The 20,537-nt window shown below is 42.8% G+C and overlaps 1 protein-coding gene across 1 annotated transcript in view; it reads left to right on the top strand.

The window, feature by feature from the left end:
* Positions 1 to 223: 223 nt before the first annotated feature.
* SLC6A4 (solute carrier family 6 member 4) overlaps positions 224 to 20,537 on the top strand; it is a 36,238-nt gene continuing 15,924 nt past the window's right edge. Inside the window, exons 1-6 of the mRNA XM_084651175.1 lie at positions 224 to 346; positions 12,478 to 13,070; positions 15,806 to 15,940; positions 16,919 to 17,138; positions 17,387 to 17,525; positions 18,917 to 19,051. Coding sequence (XP_084507301.1) covers positions 12,620 to 13,070; positions 15,806 to 15,940; positions 16,919 to 17,138; positions 17,387 to 17,525; positions 18,917 to 19,051 — 1,080 coding nt within the window. The 5' untranslated portion in view covers positions 224 to 346; positions 12,478 to 12,619. The remainder of the gene's footprint in view (positions 347 to 12,477; positions 13,071 to 15,805; positions 15,941 to 16,918; positions 17,139 to 17,386; positions 17,526 to 18,916; positions 19,052 to 20,537) is intronic.

The following is a 20,537-nucleotide window of genomic DNA, read 5'->3' as shown; positions in this document are numbered from 1 at the left end:
GTGAGCGTCTCCTCACCTTCAGCCTGCCTGTCTTAGCTGGATCCTGCTCTCCTGAACTGATCAGAACATACAAATGTAGCTACCCACCTCTAGGAGGACAATTGAGCTGCAGCCCTGGTGAAACATAAAGTTTATTTGACTAAAAGTGACGCAAAAATTCTTAAAGAGCTCTTTGGCAGCAGATTATCTGGAAATCAGACCATGTGAGGGGGATTGGTGTACAAAAACCTCACCAAGATGCTGAGTTGCCCACAGGCTGAGTTTGAGGCTCTGAAGTAAATGTAGGGTTAGGGTTACTCAGTCTTGGATAACTCCAGGGGAAAAGCACCTCAGATTCATCTGAAAGGCAGGTACTTTTTCATTTTGTTTTAAACCTACAGACATATAAAGTTTTATACTATGTGAGCCAGACAGACTCTTTTAGCTGAAAGAGTCTGTCTTATGCTTCAGGCAGGCACTGGTGTTTCATTAACTTTTACTGTTTCATTGCTTCTTGCAACTATGGTTATGAACTTTAGAAAGTGATAATGAACTAAAGTTTATATAATACATTTTGTTTGTTTACTTTTAGAGTTGTTTTTAAATGAACGCTTTATAGGGCTCCCAGCACTGTTTGAAGTGTTGGGAGAAAAAACACATCTGTCATGGCTTTGAGAAAAGGATGCCTTGAATTTTGGTGAAAGTTTGCTTTGATTCATTAAACGTATGCCTCAGTTTGCTTTTCTGCAGCTACATGCCCGCTGTCTCATCCAGGCATTTGTCTGCAACATTAATAATTACTGGACAAATGCCTGCAGCAGAACATGTTATGACAATTTGAAATTAGAATTTATGACAATCTAAATTCTTGTATTATGAATAGAGCATTTATTTCAAATTCAGGAAGAAGTATATTAAACTGAGCTAGAGAAGAATTTATGTGAAAGGGAAAGAATCTGAGACAAAATCAATGCAAAATTCTGATTTACTTTAAAAGGACAAAAATAAACATTTAATTTAATTAGCCACATTAATTTATATTTGAAATTATCATTTATTATTTTAGAATGGTTTATCTAACTTGATGGAACAGAATTATTGTAAGAAATAGACTGAAGAGTATTTTGTGAATGTATTTGTTGTAATCAGTGTTTACCTATGCAATTATCAGACTTGTTGGCTTAGCTACAAGTTTGATAAATATTACAGAAGCTCAAATGATTAAGAATATAAGGTGATCAAATATGTAGTGTAAAGTGGTTCTTTTTCCAACGATACATATAAAATGACTTGGAAGGTTAAGAGTAGAAAACGGATCTAATATGAAAGGCAAAAGTGAAGTAAACAGATAATTCAATGGATTTGGACTCCTGGAGACAGAGGTGTTGGAACAATTTGTATAGGAGCTGGTGAGAGTCATTGAACCAAACTGTAAACCCTGTATATGATGGAAACCACTTCAAGCCAGGGACTGTGGCAGCCCCTCCCCGCTCCAAACATCCCTAGTTCCAGCCCCTAAGCTGGAGATAGTTTGGTTTGGGGATTTTTGAATTTGGGTTGTTTATTTCCAGGCACTTCATCAGATGTAATGCAGTGCAATTGATTTTAAACCTTCATGGCTCTTCTCTTAGTGTTTCTGTTGAGTGGCTAGATGCTAAGCAGCTCTGCCTTGGAGTTGGATAATAATGAGGATTCTTGGGAAGTGCTTTATAAAGAAAGCATGTGGCCAATGGCTGCGTGGGTGCATTTTCTAATTGAAAAAAGGGGGGGTATGAGTTTCTAATAGCTCTGCAACTTTACAAAAAGCGTCCACACACTGTGGGAATCCAATCAAAAAAATGTATCCCCATGTATGGAAAATGTATAGCATCTCTCATCTCCCTTGTGCCTTTCTGCAAGGACACACGTTGAGTTTTCCGACAGGAGCGGCATTAAGGAAATCAGGATGCAGCACCATGGTGCCCTTCCTGGTGCTAATGTCTTCGTTCTCTTCTAAAGATAGCTCTGTAGCACTGCCTGTTCGGACAGTTATTTTTCATGCAAATAGCTTTGCACAATAAAGGCCATGTAGGGTACAGGGGTTTTCATGAAATGCTGCAGTAGAGCTTGGAACCAGAAGGTTGCTGCTGTAACTTGACGATAGCCTTGTACCAAGCAGCCGTATAGGAAAGATCATCTACACAAGTGTGTGACCATTTATTTACTTTCTTACGTAAGCATTTACAAACATAATTATAGAAAAATGTGCCCTGTTTGTGTAAAATTTGTAGTCAGTCTCTGTGTACGCATGCATGTATCTTATTATACAGTGAGCATGTGTTATTACCTCAATCTGCCTGTCTATGGAAAGAGTCTGGACTTGCTGATGGGGCTCTAGTAATTTTGTGACATTTACTGTATTATGTATCTTTCTTGGAGATTACATAAATGATTTAAAGATAATATCTAGGGGAATGGCATCCGCTCTAAGCTCATCTATTCCTCTGCACTAAACATTTAAACTCCGCAGCTACAGAATGCATTTGTGCCCCTCCTTTCTCTATAGTCTGAACAACTGTCTTGGAAAGATATAGCAAAGCACAATCTACTTTAATCTACAACTTTGCCACTATTATGTGGTTTCCGTTCTCTAGGAATTCCACAAATAAGTCACTGTCACGTGTCCTCTCTCTCGGGAAATGTTAAATATAGAATTAAATAAAAGTAAGGTTGTAATATAAAATTCAGAGTGAAGGCTGATGCTTCCTCCTTAATGCACCAGGTTCTTTTGCTGCACATCTGGTAGTTAAGAAGAGCACAAAGTTTCTAGGGTGACATGCAAGACCCACCACACAAGCTTGTTTGTTCAGGAACATTGTGATTGCAGGTGTAGCCACACTTAGCCCTGTGCCTGTGTGTAGGCTGCAGATGTTTCATTATTTATGGCTATACTCTGGCACCCTCACTCTATTAAGTAATATTTTATCTGCAGTAGATTTCAGAATAGAGTGTCAATTCTGCAGAAAAGGGGCCAGGGTTACAGTAGATGAGAAGCTGGTTATGAGTCAACAGCGTGCCCTTGTTGCAAGAAGGCTAACGGCATATTGGGCTGTATAAGTAGGAGTGTTGCCAGCAGATTGAGGGATGTGATCGTTCCCCTCTATTCGACATTGGTGAGGCCTCATCTGGAGTCACTGTGTCCAGTTTTGGGCCCCACACTACAAGAAGGATATGGAAAAATTGGAAAACGTGCAGTGGAGGGCAACGAAAATGATTAGGGGTCTGGAGCACATGACTTATGAGGAGAGGCTGAGGGAACTGGGATTGTTTAGTCTGCAGAAGAGAAGAATGAGGGGGGATTTGATAGCTGCTTTCAGCTACCTGAAAGGGAGTTCCAAAGAGGATGGATCTAGACTGTTCTCAGCAATAGCAGATGACAGAACAAGGAGTAATGGTCTCAAGTTGCATGTGGGGGAGGTTTAGGTTGGATATTAGGAAAAACTTTTTCATTAGGAGGGTGGTGAAGCACTGGAATGCGTTACCTAGGGAGGTGGTGGAATCTCCTTCCTTAGAGGTTTTTAAGGTCAGGCTTGACAAAGCCCTGGCTAGGATGATTTAGTTGGGGATTGGTCCTGCTTTGAGCAGGGGGTGGGACTAGATGACCTCCTGAGGTCCCTTCCAACCCTGATATTCTATTATTCTATTCTATGAATCTGGACCTTGATAAGTTATGTCCCTTCAGGTGCCAGTATTATTCACATACAAGGTCCATGTTACTACCTGCATATTTTAAATGTATCATATTATAAGGGGCTTGGATACTCTGGTGATGGGGAGTGGTATAAAATCTCAAGACACATAGATATTTTTAAGCATGCATAGTGGATGTGATCCAAATCCCACTGATTTCAGTAGGCTTTAGATCAGATCTATCATCTACACATTTTATTTAAAACTGGACTAGATAAAGCATAAATAAAACAAGCTGCAGAGATCAACCCCACATTGGCTGAGGGATGAACTAGAAGTGAAGTAATGCCTCTCCCTGTGCCTAACTCTTTGATTCTCTAGCTGACCAGCTCCAAAGCTAGGACTGTTTGTCAAGTGATTACATACTTTTCTATGCTCGTTTTGAAGATTTAAAATACAGTGCATCCCAATTACTGTCAATTTGCTTAATGGAAAATTCAGATTGTAGGGAAAGCTTTTCTTGGGACCAAACTGCTTTGCATGAAATCAATACAAATGGGCCCATTCAATAGCAAATTATATTAAATGATTGCCAATTCTAAACAGGATTTTCCTGGTATAAAGAGCAAGTAAAATTCATTGGGACATATGCTGTGAGCAAGTTTTCAAACTGTAATTGGCCAGAATTGGTCTATTTGTCTATTGTTTCCAAACAGCTCTCATTGCCATGGCATCTCTGCTCCTAAACTAATCTGTCATTTAAATATCTGAAATAAAGCATCTCTCCTGGCCTGTGCTGGTACGGAAGGCAAGAATGGAGAAGAGGATTTAAGGAGCCTCTCTATTCTCCCCTCCACATATGTAGTAAAACAGGATCTCTCTCATCCTCAAGAGTGTTGCAGTAGGGACAGTTTGTGCAAGTCCCTCATGGCAGCCCTGTGCAGGGGGACAGAAGTGGAACTATGCAAGGCTGTAAGGAAGAAGGGCAAGAGACTTTTGAATAGATACTTATGTGGATCCAGTGTCTGGGAACCTTTACATATGCTGTGGAGAAGGGCTGAGGTTGCTATTGCAGCCTGGAGGCTAGAACAGTGGTTGCAGAAGAGCTGCGCTGCCTTCTCCCATGCTAGAGGAATGATTTGTAATCCCTCACAAACGCCTACTAAGTTCCCTAAAAGAGACCAATTTACTTGGGCTTTGTGTATTTGTGTGTGTCTGCTTGTGTGAGTTTCATTCTTTGCATAAAGTGTCATTTGAAGCCAAAGAGCAACATTATTTTTTAAGAAAAATCCCCAAACAGCTAAAAGTAAAAGTGAGAACTAATTTAGGACACATTAACTGAAATAATTTCAATTTATAGTGTGGAAGAGACTAAGAAATAGCTTGTTCTGTTTTGCTAAGTATATGTGTTACCCTTTAATTCTCCAGTTCAGAGCAGTTTAGTTCTTAGCAGGTGCTGATCTGTAAGTGGAGGATAGGAGTAAGCCAGATGGAACACAGGTTCCTATCATACCCAAAGTGATATTAATAACATGAAAGTCCTTCTACAGGAATTCAGCTCTAACACAGCCAGTGGCTGATACACCAGCAAGATCAAGTGTTGGTTTTTAAATCATTAAATTTAAAAAGAAAAAGTAATCTGTTTGAAGAGAAATGCATGCAAATATATGTATTTCATGACTGCAGGATTTAAAATAGCCTGGATGACTTTATGACCAATAATATCTTTTATAATTGTGCACATTAAGAATAAACCAATCTCATACTGCAGGGCATAAGCTAATCATTGCATGGGTCAGGAAGGAATTCACATACAGTACAGTTTTGCATAACTCAGAAGAGGCATTATGGTGGTTTGCCTTCCTCTGAAGCATCAAGTATTGGTTGGTGCCAACAGCAGGATATCAGGTTTGGTTGGCTTAATCTTCTAGCCAGAATTTAGATTGAAGGTCTGAATCTCACCTTTTCAAAAATGTAGAGAACAGGAAAAGGACTAATATCACATATCAGAATTTCCTCTCACCTTTCTCACACAGGTTTCAGAGTAACAGCCGTGTTAGTCTGTATTCGCAAAAATAAAAGGAGTACTTGTGTCACCTTAGAGACTAACCAATTGTGAGCTGTAGCTCATGAAAGCTCATGCTCAAATAAATTGGTTAGTCTCTAAGGTGCCACAAGTACTTCTTTTACTTTCTCACACAGGATCACTGAGAAGCAAATGAGAGGAATTATTTGTATGTTGCACACCTTGCCACTAGAGGTCACCATATGCCTCATGAAATAAACTAGCAGACACTAGTAAAACAGTGAACTGCCATAGTCAGGTCCGAGATGGGATTGGAACCCAGGGCAATGGCATTCTAAGAGGACTTCTCTGCTAGATGAGCCAAAGATGTAGTTTTTGTGTATGGTGTAAATCAAGATGTTGCTAATGAGCTTTAGAGCCTTCCCATTTACTCTCTAGTCACGAGTGGGAGTAACCAAAAGTCACTTTATCTATGGGGGGAGGGATAGCTCAGTGGTTTGAGCACTGGCCTGCTAAACCCAGGGTTGTGAGCTCAATCCTTGAGGGGGCCATATAGGGCAAAAAATTGGGGAGTGGTCCTGCTTTGAGCAAGGGGTTGGACTAGATGACCTGCTAAGGTCCCTTCCAACCCTTATATTCTATGATTCTAAAGGCTGTTTGGCCTATGTGAACTAGTGACTTTGGTCTAGTTTCTAGTGAACATGAATCCACATCTCAGTGAGGCTGGCATTTTAGGCAGAGAGGTCAAGGACAGAATGGGTACAGAGGGCAGATTTCCCATGACCCTAGAGGTGGCTTCTCTAGAGAAGAGTGAGGTACACTGGAAGTGGGTGAAGCTTACACTGCTGGGCCCTTTCTGTGCTCTGTACTATACTCAATTTGTGGATAATGAGAGGACTGTGGTTTACAGTATTGTTAGTCTGTCACCTTTCACAGACCCCCAAAATCTTTAATCTCTGTGTCAGTACATTCTACACTCTGAATTAAAAGGATGGGAAGAGGAGCAGATACTTTGGGCCTCTGAAAGACTAATACCACACTTATGAAAGGCAACACAAAACTAACTCCAGTTTCCAGGTCACATGTTCTTCATAAGCTTTTTCTTTTCTTTGTTTTTCTTTCTTTTTTCATCCTGCAGCTGTTTCAGTTGTTGATAAAGAGCCAATACGTGTTTATGTAAGAGTGACCGTTGCAACAGCTCAGAACAAAAATAGATAATAAACTGTTATCCCTGATGCCATTCACTAAAATAGCCAAATAGTACTAGATACTACAGTGACAGAGAGCGACAGAATATAAGAGGGATCCTCCAGGATAGGCATAACTCTCCCCGGGATCAGGATACCTATCCCGAGGGCCCCTGCACATCCTACAATATGTTGTCCACCTCCAAGAACTTCACTTCTACTCTTATTAAATATTTATACTGTTCATATAAATATAATACCTTTGCATGTGTGCTGTCTTTTCTCTTAAGTTGTAGCCAATAAAGAAACAAGACGTTGTCTACTGTCCACATGGCACTTTCTGGGTGTTAAAATCCTAGGGCTAAGTGACATTATCTGCTAAATTTAGCTCACTGAGGCTCCAGCATTACATATCTATGCTCATCACTACACAGCTGTAAAGTCTGTTGCTCCAGAGACATTTCCCACAACAAACAGCTGTACCTGTCTTTTTAAAAAGGAGATCCAATTCATGTTGAGGTCCCGGGGAGGTCACAACCCATTTTATGGGCTTGAAATTAATTCTACTGAAAATGTTACCAAAATATTCTAATTAATCTGGTACTCCCTTCCTTTCTATTTGAACGTGGGTGGCAGGCGCCAAGAAGGAGTTTTGTTCTAGACAGACAGAAATCTTACTTGCCACAGACGTAGTTAATGAACCCTTCGGCTATCTTTTCTTGGTAAAGAAGAATGTGTCCATTTCACAGACACAGATTGACAGATGAAAGCATCCTGTAAGAATGCACCTGGATGCACTCTTTGTGAAATGTCCTTACTTAGCCATAAGTATGTGACTGGCTCATCCCCACAATCTTAAGTACCCAGATCCTGGGATGAAACCTGATTCATTTAGTACCCCTCTGGGGATTTTTGGAAGAAATCAAAGTGAATGGGGAGAGATGGAGGGGCCATTTAGTTATTTTTAGTGAAAGTCAGGGACAGGTCATGGGCAATAACCAAAATTCACGGAAGCTCACGACCTGTCCCTGACTTTTATTAAAAATAATTATGACAAAATGGGGAAGGAAGAGGGTCCAGCACACACCGCTGCTGGGGCTCCAGGATCCCCCCACCCACGGTGGCTGAGAGTGCGGTGTCCCCCCTGGTGCTGGTAGCAGCTGGGAGCTGTGGGCTTGGGGCCATGGGGTGGGGGGATCCTCCCTGTCACCCATGGCGGCAGCTCAGTGCTGCAGGGGAGTCCCTGTTGGCTGACAACTCCAGCCCTGCCACTCTGGGACTAAAGCGAAAAAGTCCCAGAGGTGTCTGGAAGTCATGGGTTCTGTGACTTCCATGACCTCCATGACAAAATCTTAGCCTTAAGCATGTGTAATGCATTTGTTTAACTCAGTGTTTCTCTCTGGATGTTGCATTTCCGCATGTCTTGCCATAAAACCACTTCCTAGGGAAGCTGCTCTTTTAATTGCTTTCCAGCAAGTGCGGGACAATCTCCATGAAATCATCAACACAACTTGTATAAGATACCACTTGCAGGGAATTCAGGCTAGGTCTCTGTCTAGGAGCAGAGGTACTGCAATACTAGAGAAGATCATTGCTTGATTTAACCCCATACCCTGCCTCCAGCAGTGGCCTTTCCCTCATTTTCTGTTGTGTATGGAAAGCTTGTGTAAACTGGCAGGGCTCTTCAGTGCTGTCCCACACCAGAGCCTTCCACATGGAGCTTTCACCTGCCTCCACCCCCCCAGGCTTCTGGGGAAGTGGTGGGCTGGTGGCGTTACCAGGATATTTAAATTGTGTTTGAACTGTATATTTCCACTGTAAGGGATAGCTGCCCACTGTGATTTTTATAACTATAATATGTCTTTATTGTCCAGTTGAACAAGCTTACAATAAAATTTAAATGGGCTGCTCAGGCTCCAACCAGCTCCATCTTTGCAGTGTGGTATGGAGAGCTGCCTTTCTTGAGGTTCCAGATTTAGTGTGTTCCCTGCTAACATCTGTCCAAGCCTCTGAAGGCCAGATTTTCAAAGGTATTTATGTCTGACAATGAATAGGGTACCTAGTGGGATTTCAGAATGGTTAGGTGCCCAACTCCCATTGATTTCAGTGCAAAATAAACCTGCTCAGGTGCTTTCAAAAATCCCACTAGGTGCCTTTCTGCATCTTTGGGCACCTAAACACCTTTGCAAATCTTGCCTTGAGCTCTTTATTGAGCCCTCAATCCAATGCCCTGCCTCTGCTGAGATGTTAGCAGGAGAATTTAGCAGGGAGTGGCTTTCTCTCCATCAGTGCTAGTTTAGGGATTCTGCACCCTGTCAAAAGTGATTTTGGTTAATGATGGCTGAGAAGTATCCAGGTTTGATACATTAGCCACTGTGGCTTTGGAGCTGCACGCAGTGAGAGTGCAGTTGGCCAAGGGCACAGATCATGTCTAATCTCAACCAAACACTGGACTTGTTTGAGGAACAGTGCAGTAAGAGATTCCTTCTGGAATACAAAAATTTAAACGTATATCTCCCAATTAGCCATTGGGAACTATAAATTAGCACTAAAGGATAGGTTTCAGAGTAGCAGCTATGTTATTCTGTGTCTGCAAAAAGAAGAGGAGTACTTGTGGCACCTTAAATTTGTTAGTCTCTAAGGTGCCACAAGTACTCCTGTTCTTTTCACTAAAGGATAGTGACTCTAATGGGAACAGAGCCCAACATAATTTAAGTAGGAAGAGATGGAGGTTGACTAGAGATACCTTAAAGGCTGATGTGTAAGGCATGGAAAGTTCAGTCACACAACGTGTGTAATTAGCTGAACATCCATTACTGCTTTCTAGATTACTAGCACAGGTGTAAAGTCCAGTAGGGCTCAGGTTACTTCTCCATATTTGTACCTGGTGGTGGTGAACACCCTCAATGCAGAAAGGGGAGAAAGAATGGCTCTGGCCTTACCTAGGTCTTTTATGTTAGCGTCCATGGCGTGAAGGTCCTCCTGACCTGTATGAGTTCTTCTGGGAGACCGGCAAGGGCTTGGACTCCAAAGATGCCCAGGTTTTATAGTCTTGCAGGTAAAACAGAAATCACTCATCTCTGCTGTGTGATTATTTTTTGCTGGGACTTTGAAGATGTTTCTATCTTTGTGGATGATTAACTTACGGTAGTAGAATATCATTAAATACTATTATGAGAATTTGGCATTAACTACACAGTGCCTAAGACAAATATCTGGGTGACTGAGGAGTGTATATGGTGTGAATGAGGAACTGATAAGGTAGCTGTGAATTAGCAGGCTTTATTCAGATCTCCAGGGGTCTAATCTTGACAGCTTCTTACTTGACAACTCACCTCCTCTTTCCTCTTACATCTGTCCATGAGTAGGGAGAGATGTAGATCTAGTTGTCTGGGCACAAAACTGGGTGTCAGGAACCCCTTGGTTTTAATCCTGGCTCTAACAATGACTGCCTCTCTAACATTCAGCAAATAGCTTAATCTCTCTGCCTTAGTTTTCTCATCTGTAAAATTGAGGGAATATTTATTCCTCTTCATGGGGTGTTATGGTAATTATTTGCGGTTGTAAAGTGCTTTGAAAATGAGAAGTGTCACACAATAATGATAATTTGATATATTTAATGGCATGCAGTGGCATGCATACCAGTTTGCAGGCAGAAAGAAGACAAAGTCCATGCCCCAAGAACTCTACAATACCAGGGCTAAATTACTCCCTTATACTCTCCCGTGAGTAAGGGGTGGGACATAGCTGCATTGCCCCAGCAGCAGACTCCAGAACAGTCACAATTCCTCTCCCACTCCTTCCTTGCTCTGAAGGAGAAGTAATTACCCCTTCTTCTGGAGCACCTTGCTCTCCTTGGGGTATTCTGGAGGGCAAGTGGGAGGAAAGGGAGGTGAAGCCAGGGCTCCTCCCACTGCCTGCCCCCTTGCTTGCAGTGGGGAGTCTGATCAGAGTAGCCTTTACTCTCCCCACATGGCTGGAGTCACAATCTGAGCACAGCCAAACATGAGAAAGGGTGTGTGGCTTACTGCCTCGAGCAGTCAAGTAAGGGCTGTGACAAGCTAGCCCGAAATGAGACAGAGAGATTACCAGGAAATGAAAACAAACTAGAGCATAAAGGGAGACGAGAACACCCCACGCAAGGGAAAGGGATGAACAGTGCTCCTGAGAGGATACTATTTACAAAGAGGGAGTTTTCCGCTATGTTAGGTCATTGCATTGTATCGTCTATGAGAGATTTTAAATAAGGTTGGAAAGCACAAAACTGATCCTAGTAGGATGTCCTTTCCAGGAATGCTTTGCTACCACACTGGTCTCCTCTCCACGAGTTTAGCTTTCAGACCCAAGATAAACCTGAAGGTGGGTCTCCCTAACAGATTTAATTTTTAAAGATAAGCATATGAAGCTCTCACTTGTTAGTCGGGCACCTAAATAACTTCCATTTGCTATTTCTTTTCCGCAGTTTAAAAAAAAAAATTAAAGTAGCCCTGACCATCTTCCCCACATATTAATATTGCATGGAACCTCAAAAGGTTTGAGAATGTATTTAATTCAGATAAGTACCTTTCGGTTTGGATAGTTAACTGAACCTCCCCTTAAACCTCTTGGATCTGCCAAATGTGGCTGATTATGTAAGAAATCTCTGGTAAGATTTCTGGAAAGATGTGAATAAGAAAAATTATTTGCAAATATGTAAAGATTTGTTTAAGTAACACTTGCTATCTTTCCCTTAGGGACGTAAGCACCTCAAACAGTACAGGTAGAAGACATGAGATGCAATTATGAAAAGGAAAATGCAGGCTGAATAGCCAGGAAATTCTGCCCCCAGTTGTGCAAGTCAGGATGACTCCTGAGGTCCCTTCCAACCCTGATATTCTATGATTCTATGATGGAGGCTCCTGATTGTGACACTGGTGTGGTTCTGCTGCACAAGGAGGTGATCGGAAATGGCAGGACCATGTTGGGCTGTGCCTCTCCAGGAATGCAGTGAACCCTGTAGGGCACATGTGCAGGATGAGTTAGGGAACAAGCTGGACTGGGGAACTGTCACTCCACAGAGCCTGCAGTCCTCTCCTCATCTCTCCCAAAGTGTGGAGGGTCACAAGTTGTTGGCTACATGCAGTGGCTCCACTCCTGTTCTGCAGCTGGAGGGAAAGGATTAGCCCCCGCCTTTCTTTTGACAGGTTTCAGAGTAGCAGCCGTGTTAGTCTGTATTCGCAAAAAGAAAAGGAGGACTTGTGGCACCTTAGAGACTAACCAATTTATTTGAGCATGAGCTTTCGTGAGCTACAGCTCACTTCATCGGATCCATCCGAATCTCTCTGTCTTCCATCCGATGAAGTGGGCTGTAGCTCACGAAAGCTCATGCTCAAATAAATTGGTTAGTCTCTAAGGTGCCACAAGTCCTCCTTTTCTTTTTGTGCCTTTCTTTGTGGTTCTCCTCAGTTTGAGACACTGTGACTGATCATAGGATTATTCCATAAATGATACTTATCTCTTGGGGGTGGCTTTATTTTAAAAGACTGTGTTTTATTCACCATACCTGTAGTAGCTATTCCTGTACAGCCACCAGCAAGCCTTGTAACAGAGTTCAACTCTTTTTCTGCTTCTTTGAAGCTGTGTTTTTCTGCAGTCCAGTGGACATAAAGACTAGAGAGTTTCTGGCAGCAGTGGGAAGACTGAGCAGCAACTTGACACAAGGGGATTCTGGTCCAGGTCACTCACAAATGGACAGCAGCACCATCTTTTAACCAGCAGAATGGAGAAGTCATCCAGCAATGAGAACCAGCCTCTGACTTCTAAGAAAGAGCTCTTGGACTGTACAGAAGGTGAAGATTGCAAAGAGAATGGACTCTTGGTCAAGAACCCTAAATCTGCCCTGCAGCTGGTCGAGGATGGGAATAAGGTCCACCCCAGCCAGGGAGACAAAGGGGAAGCAGGTCAGATCTCAAATGGCTACTCAGTGGTTCAGAACCCAGTTCCTTGTGATGGAATAGCAGATGGGGAAGATGTCCAGTGCATGGCCCCAGCAGCCACAACTACCACCACTTCCACCACTTGTGGGATGGAGGCTCAACCACAGCTGCTGGAGCCGGAGGAAAGAGAGACCTGGAGTAAAAAAATGGACTTTCTTCTCTCTGTCATTGGCTATGCAGTGGATCTGGGCAACATATGGCGATTTCCCTATATATGCTACCAAAATGGAGGAGGTCAGTGTTCAGCCCTATGTGCCATTCCTTAGAAGCTGTCTTCTTTGGGTATAAATGGGTCAATTCTATGGCTCAAGTTAAACCTATGAGACCAACAGTAAGCAACAATGGATTATGGAGCAAGAGGAACTGATTTATGAGTAGGGCCCTACCAAATTCCCGGTCCATTTTGATAATTTCACGGTCATAAGATTTTAAAAATAATAAATTTAATGATTTCAGCTATTTAAATCTGAAATTTCATGGTGTTGTAATTTTAGGGGTCCTGACCCATGAAGGAATTGTGGGGGGAGGGGGGAAGAGGGGGTTGCAAGGTTATTGTAGAGGGTGTTGCAGTACTGCTTTACTTACTTCTGTGCTGCTGCTGGCAGCGGCGCTGCCTTCAGAGCTGGGCAGCTGGAGAGTGGCGGCTGCTGGCCGGGAGCCCAGCTCTGAAGGCAGAGTTGCTGCCAGCAGCAGCGCAGAATTAAGGATGGCATTGTGTGGTGTTGCCACCCTTACTTCTGTGCTGTTGCCTACAGAGCTGGGCCCTCAGTCAGCAGCTGCCACTCTCCAGCCGCCCAGATCTGAAGGCAGCAGTGCAGAAGGGTGGCATGGTATTGCCACCTTTACTTCTGTGCTGCTGCTGGCAGGGTGCGGCCTTCAGAGCTAGGTGCCTGGCTAACAGCCCCCACTCGCTGGATGCCCAGATCTGAAGGCAGCCAGAAGTAAGGGTGGCAATACTGTGACCCCTCTGCAACTCCCTTTTGGGTCTGGCCCCTCAATTTGAGAAACACTGGTCTACCCTATGAAATCTGTATAGTATAGGATAAAAGCACACAAAAGACCAGATTTCAGGGGGGGAGACTAGATTTCACAGTGTTTTCATGGCCGTGAACTTGGTACAGCCCTATTTACGAGATAGATTAAAATAGCAAAATATGTCTAGAGTGAGATAAGGGTTGCTGGGACATATGCATCAACTAATAGATGAGGGCTATAAACACAGAGGTGGAAGAGGAATTATCTAGAATGATGCAAGATCCAGTATAGCTGGAAAGCATGAGATGAAAATAAGAAAAGGAAAATGTAGATTTAATATTAGGCAAAACATCCTGCCCTAAGATCAGTTGGACTATAGAACAGTCTCCCAAGGGAAGAGATAAGACCAATCCCCAGAAACATTTAAATTCAGACTAACCAATATACCAGAAAATGTCAGTGCTACAGGTGCTCAGTACAATCAAACAATGATTGTAACCAGTGAGTGTGCTGAAAAAGGGCCTATATCCCCTTAATGCATCTAGGCATTGCACCAGAGGAAGACATTATTTTATCTTTTGCCCCATCTTGCTGCTGCACCCATGGTAGCCAATAAAATCTTTGTGAATTCCCTGTATGTTTGGGTACAGAAGCCTGGGAATAGGAGTACTGTTGACTGTGCCTGCTAGGAGACAATCTTACAATAGTTCAGAACTTCATTCCACTGGACACTTAAGCCTTCCTTACAGCAGTGAGCATTACCTGTGGCACCTGAGAATTGGACTTTTAGCCATTTGTGATGCTCCAGCCTGATACACAGTAACTGAACTGCTTTGGTGCTTATGGCATTGACTTTCAACACAAGACAGTTGCCACACACAGTGGTGAGCAGTTACTTGCATGAGTAATCCTGTTGAAGATGATGGGACTAGTCATGTGAGTAACTGCTCACCAATGTGAGTAAAGGGGTCACAACCTGGCCCTTCAGGAACAAACCCACAAGTCTTGTTTTGTGTGACATTACAGAAAGTTTCACTGGACTGGCCTCTCAAGATCATGGGGTGTCAAGGTTCCTTCCACACTCTGAACGCTAGGGTACAGATGTGGGGACCTGCATGAAAACCTCCTAAGCTTACTTTCACCAGCGTTAGGTTAAAACTTCCCCAAGGTACAAACTATTTTACCCTTTTCCCTTGGACTTTCGTTGCCACCACCAAACGTTTAACCGGTTACTGGGAAAGAGTTGTTTGGAAACGTCTTTCCCCCCAAAATCCTCACTAAAACCTTGCACCCCCCTTCCTGGGGAAGGCTTGATAAAAATCCTCACCAATTTGCATAGGTGACCACAGACCCAAACCCTTGGATCTTAAGAACCATGAAAAAGCTTTCAGTTTCTCAAAAGAAGAATTTTAATAGAAGAAAAAGTAAAAAGAATCACCTCTGTAAAATCAGGATGGTAAATACCTTACAGGGTAATTAGATTCAAAACATAGAGAGTCCCTCTAGGCAAAACCTTAAGTTACAAAAAGACACAAAAACAGGAATATCCATTCCATTCAGCACAGCTTATTTCCTCAGCCATTTAAAGAAATCATAATCTAATGCATATCTAGCTAGATTACTTACTAAGTTCTAAGACTCCATTCCTGTTCTGTCCCCAGCAAAAGCATCACACAGACAGACACAGACCCTTTGTTTCTCCCTCCCCCCAGCTTTTGAAAGTATCTTGTCTGCTCATTGGTCATTTTGGTCAGGTGCCAGTGAGGTTATCCTAGCTTCTTAACCCTTTACAGGTGAAAGGGTTTTTCCTCTGGCCAGGAGGGATTTTAAAGGTTTTTACCCTTCCCTTTATATTTATGACACGGGGTCACATAGGTTTTACTGTCGTAGTTAAGTGCAGTGTGTATTGGATGTGGGGCTTGAAAAATTGTTCTTTATGAAGTACACCAGAAGTACTACAAGAAGTTACAGTCATGTCCTTTTCTTCCTTGCAGGAGCATTTCTCATCCCGTACACGATCATGGCCATCTTTGGAGGCATCCCCCTCTTTTACATGGAACTAGCTCTGGGACAGTACCACAGGAATGGGTGTATCTCAGTTTGGAGGAAAATTTGTCCTATTTTCAAAGGTAGTAAGGGGAACAGGCAGCTTACCATGATCCCTTAGGGTAACCGGCAGAGATTTTCTTTAAGGGTGGAACAATTACTGACAATAAGAGATAACATGAAGGGCTAATGTCAAGTGGTTTAGGGCCCACATTTAGGTTATGTAAGAAAAGCTTTCATGAAACCTGGAATTAATTACTTTTCTAAGTCATGTGCTTTTTAAAAAAGCAATGTCAAGTTGTTTTATATACATAAACATTGCCCTAATTGTTTTCCAATCCAAAGGATGCAGCCTCCTACTAGTGTCTGAAGACCAGGGAGTGAAACTGACTAGAAACAATCCACTGTACTTTCACTGACCCAAGCCAGAAAAAAAATACAAAATCATACAGAGAACATTATAAGGGTGAAAGTAAATTGAACTTTCAAAATTATTCCATTTTTAATATTTGAAATGGTATTAGAAACACGAGTTAGGAAAAATATTGCAAATTCTTTATTTTTATCCCAGAGATCTTTTAAACAAATTACCCTTCAGCTCCATTCCATTTCTCAGCCATCCTACTGGCAGTGATAATAGAGGATCTTTTATAGTTGCCTTTTACATGCTTGTTACCCTTGCTCCCAGTACCAGAGTTAGATTTGGTTTTGTTTTGCTTGGTTGGTTTGTTGTTTGGGGGTGTGGAGGATGAGGGAATACACATCACAGTCAAAATTCCAGAGATTGGGGCCTGAATCAGGCTAGCATTTACACGTTATGTTCAGAACCGGGATGCTTTTCTGAAGTGGGGCTTGGGCAAATCACCCCCACTTTCTGAAGTCCCCACAAAGTTCCAGAGCATTCTAAAAAAATATAAAGGGAGGCCGTGGTGTATGTTGTGCCCTCCTTTCTGGATGCCTCTGGCAGGTACTGATTTTAGTTCATGTGGATTACCCACTCCTCCTTTCACTGGACCCAGCCTTCACATTTCCACTCACATAACTGCTTTCTGCCTTACCAGGAATTGGCTTTACTATCTGCATAATAGCTCTCTACATAGCCTCTTACTACAATACCATCATGGCTTGGGCCCTCTACTACCTCATTTCATCCTTCACGGTGGAGCTGCCATGGATCAGCTGCAAAAATGCTTGGAACACCGGCAACTGCACCAACTACTTCATCAATGCCAGCATTACCTGGACCCCACACTCCATCTCCCCTGCAGAAGAATTTTATACGTAAGTGCATGTAAGTGGAGACACGATATCAGAAAGAGGGGTAGAAAATGCAGCAGGCTTTTCTTTAGAGGGTAACCCGGGTATTTATCAATCACATGGGTTTTTAAAAACTGTCTAAGGATTAAAATGCATGCAGTTGTGGTTATGTGTAGGATGGGGGTGTCTTTTATCTCTCATGATTTAGAGCCTAAGCACTCTCTGTATTTATTACACAAACATCAACAATGTGCTTTTCTCTCCTGTTTTAGCCGCCACGTTCTACAGGTGCAAAGATCCAAAGGGCTGGATGATCTGGGAGGCATTAGCTGGCAATTGACCCTCTGCTTATTGTTGATTTTCACTATTGTGTACTTCAGCATCTGGAAAGGGGTCAAAACATCTGGCAAGGTGAATGCAAAAGCAAGAGGAAGTTGCTTGATATAGCGTAATTTCTGCCACATGTCTGGAGCAGCCTATTAACATGAGAGAAAGTAAGCTTAGAATTGTCTTCAGGACAGGGACTGCAAATTCACATACATGTGAATAGTGAGTGCTACCGTAATCCATATAATACATGCTAACAGCATGTTGGGTTGCTGTGCTGCAGATAAAGATCATCCTACCCAGAGGATCAGAACGGGTGTGGAGGTTGACCTCTGATTACTGCTCTGTTGAGCCTCAGTTCCATTGTTTCTTTTTCTACAGATGGGCCTTGCTGTCTGCTGTCAGAGCAAGCCATGTTACCAAAATAGGGCTGCTTAATACACATTCATTTTCAAATAATGAGTAATAATAAATCTTTCCACTGACAGAGAACCTCCTGTGTGAGGACCTCAGATCACCTTACAAAGATTAGTGTTAAAAGAAAAGGAGTACTTGTGGCACCTTAGAGACTAGTGTTGTTATTCCCATTTTACAGAAGGGGAAACTTAAGTGCAGAAAGCTTAAGACCAATGTTTTCAGAAGGGTCAGCTAATTCTGCATGCTCTCATTTCTGAATGCCCAATTGGAGACAGTTAGGGCCTGACTTTCAGGGGTGCTGAGCTTGGCATTTTCAAATCTCCTCATCTGGAGTTGTGAGCACTCAGCAGCTCTGAAAATCTGGGCCTAAGGGTCTCAGGTTAGGCACCCAACATTTGTGGACACTGCTCAAAATTCTGGCTGCAGTGACTTACTCAAGGTTGGACAATTATTGAGCAGCAGAGCTGGAAATGGATTGTAGGAGTCTGATTCCCATTCCTTGCTCAAACCACTAAACAAGGGTAGTCCCTTTTCAGATGAAAAAAGGCAGTGGTCCGTGCACACAGATGGTATCAAATTAGGCAACTCGTCTATCTTTTGACTACAGCTACAGCAAACCTGGATTCAGAAGCTGGAGCTGACTGCCTTTGAGAGGAGAATGTATAACTATTGGTGGGGCAGTCAGACCTATGGTGTTGAATAAACTAGCTTACACACCATAAATAGTGACCTGGATGGCATTAAGGAAAACAACGTGACCTAGTTGTTAAGAGGAGGGGAGTAGGAGTCTGGGCTCCTGGGTTCTAATTCTTAGCTCTGCTACTGATTCACTGCAGGATGTTGGGCAAGTCATCTAATTACTCTGTGCTATATTTGCTCCTTCATTTAAAGTATAGTAATACATTATTGCCTTTGTAAAGCACTTTGACAACTTTGAATGAAAGGTGTTATAAGTCTAAATATTACTGTTCATTCGACATTGTTACCATTATCATCACTTAGCTGTTTCCCTCAATCAGTACCCATGGCAAACACGGTCTTAATGTTTTCTCTAACAGGTGGTGTGGGTGACTGCCACCTTCCCTTACATCATACTCTTTATCCTGTTAGTACGAGGGGCCACATTGCCTGGAGCCTGGAGGGGGGTTGTCTTCTACCTGAAGCCTGACTGGCAGAAACTCCTGGCCACTGAGGTAAGGAACTTGTTGTAAAGTGGCAATTGATTTCAGCCTGTAAACTTGTATACTTAAATCTCTCCTTTTCAGAACAAGGCTACTGTCAGCATAGTAATAGGTGCCTATGGATTCTGAAGATTAACTCCAATTCTTTTAAATCTTTGTAAAAAGTTTTTTGCAGTTGTAACAATTATGCAAGATAGAGATAACCAAGCTGTTACTGCTTCTGGTCTTACTCTGCTAGCTAACCTTAATCTAAACTAGTGGATACCCTGTAGCTCTGCTGACTGCTGGATGACCAGCAGACGTTGGAATGGGCTAAATCACCTTTAATGGAGTCCACTATCAGGTGGCTGGACTCACTGCCTGGATTTCGGCATTGTGAATATTGCCACCATCGAAAAAACTCAAGCCATCGGCCCTGTGTCAAGCTGTGGCAGATGAGCCCGAAGAGATCCTCCTTTCCAGACAAGTGGTGCTTGACTCAGGTGGAAATCTCCCACGTACTCCATGCAGACATAGACAGCAGGAAGACTATCAGACTCAACACACTAAGCTTGATGAAGTGATGACAGCTGGGCAGGTGTGAATGTGTGGGGAGAGGGAATACACCACACAGTCCTACAAATACTACCAACTTTAGGAGAGAGAGCAGGTATGGGGATGAGACCATAATAAAACAAAACAACATGTCAACCCAGTGTCTGATTTAGATTTGAACCCGTGTGGAAGAGGCAATCAGTCCATCAGGCTGCTGACTGTGTTTGCTTCGCTACAAGTGAAAGTCGCTAATGGGGAGGGAGATGGAAAAAACCCAAAGCAATAAATACAACAAATACAAAGATTAAAAACTCTAATGTCTGTGAGTCTGCAGCTACCCAGCTGATATGGAGAGTTTTCAATGAAGAGGAAATGAAGAGATAAAGCATCATCTCCAATAAGGAACCACGTCTTCCTAAAAGCAATAAAGGACATTGGTATTGTATTGAATATATCTGAAGTGAGGACAGCAGATTGCAATCTGTGCGCCAGCTGGCATCAGAGCTCTATCCAGGGGAGGTGCAGGCTAGTCACATAGAAGGAGTATGTTAGAAATGAGCTGCAGTGAACTCCATGTTGCAATCAAGAGGGAATAAAGGAACCAGGACTTTTCCTTTCAGGGATGGAACAGAGATCAACAGTTTGGAGATGCCACTCAGTAAGACTCCGGCCAGTGTAGCACAGTGTTTTTGTAACCAGGTCATCACACTTTTATTGTACATGGCCACAAAATGGTTGAGTTGTGTTCACACAGCTGGAGTTGCACCCACACCACCAAATGTATTTGGATCAATCCAGGGAGCAATCACACAGTGCTTTAGCCCAGAGGACATGCGCCCAGACACACACATGAGGCAATGCACTCCAGCTGTCCTTCTGCACAGAGACCCTGGAGGAAGGAAGACAGGCCAAACCCATTACAAAGGCACAGTTACAATGCAAAAACAATGTGCTACAGGAAGAC

The sequence above is a fragment of the Lepidochelys olivacea genome (genome assembly GCF_965140295.1).
Source record: "Lepidochelys olivacea isolate rLepOli2 genome assembly, chromosome: 17".
NCBI lineage: Eukaryota > Metazoa > Chordata > Testudines > Cheloniidae > Lepidochelys > Lepidochelys olivacea.
This window is presented reverse-complemented; position numbering and strand designations above follow the sequence as displayed.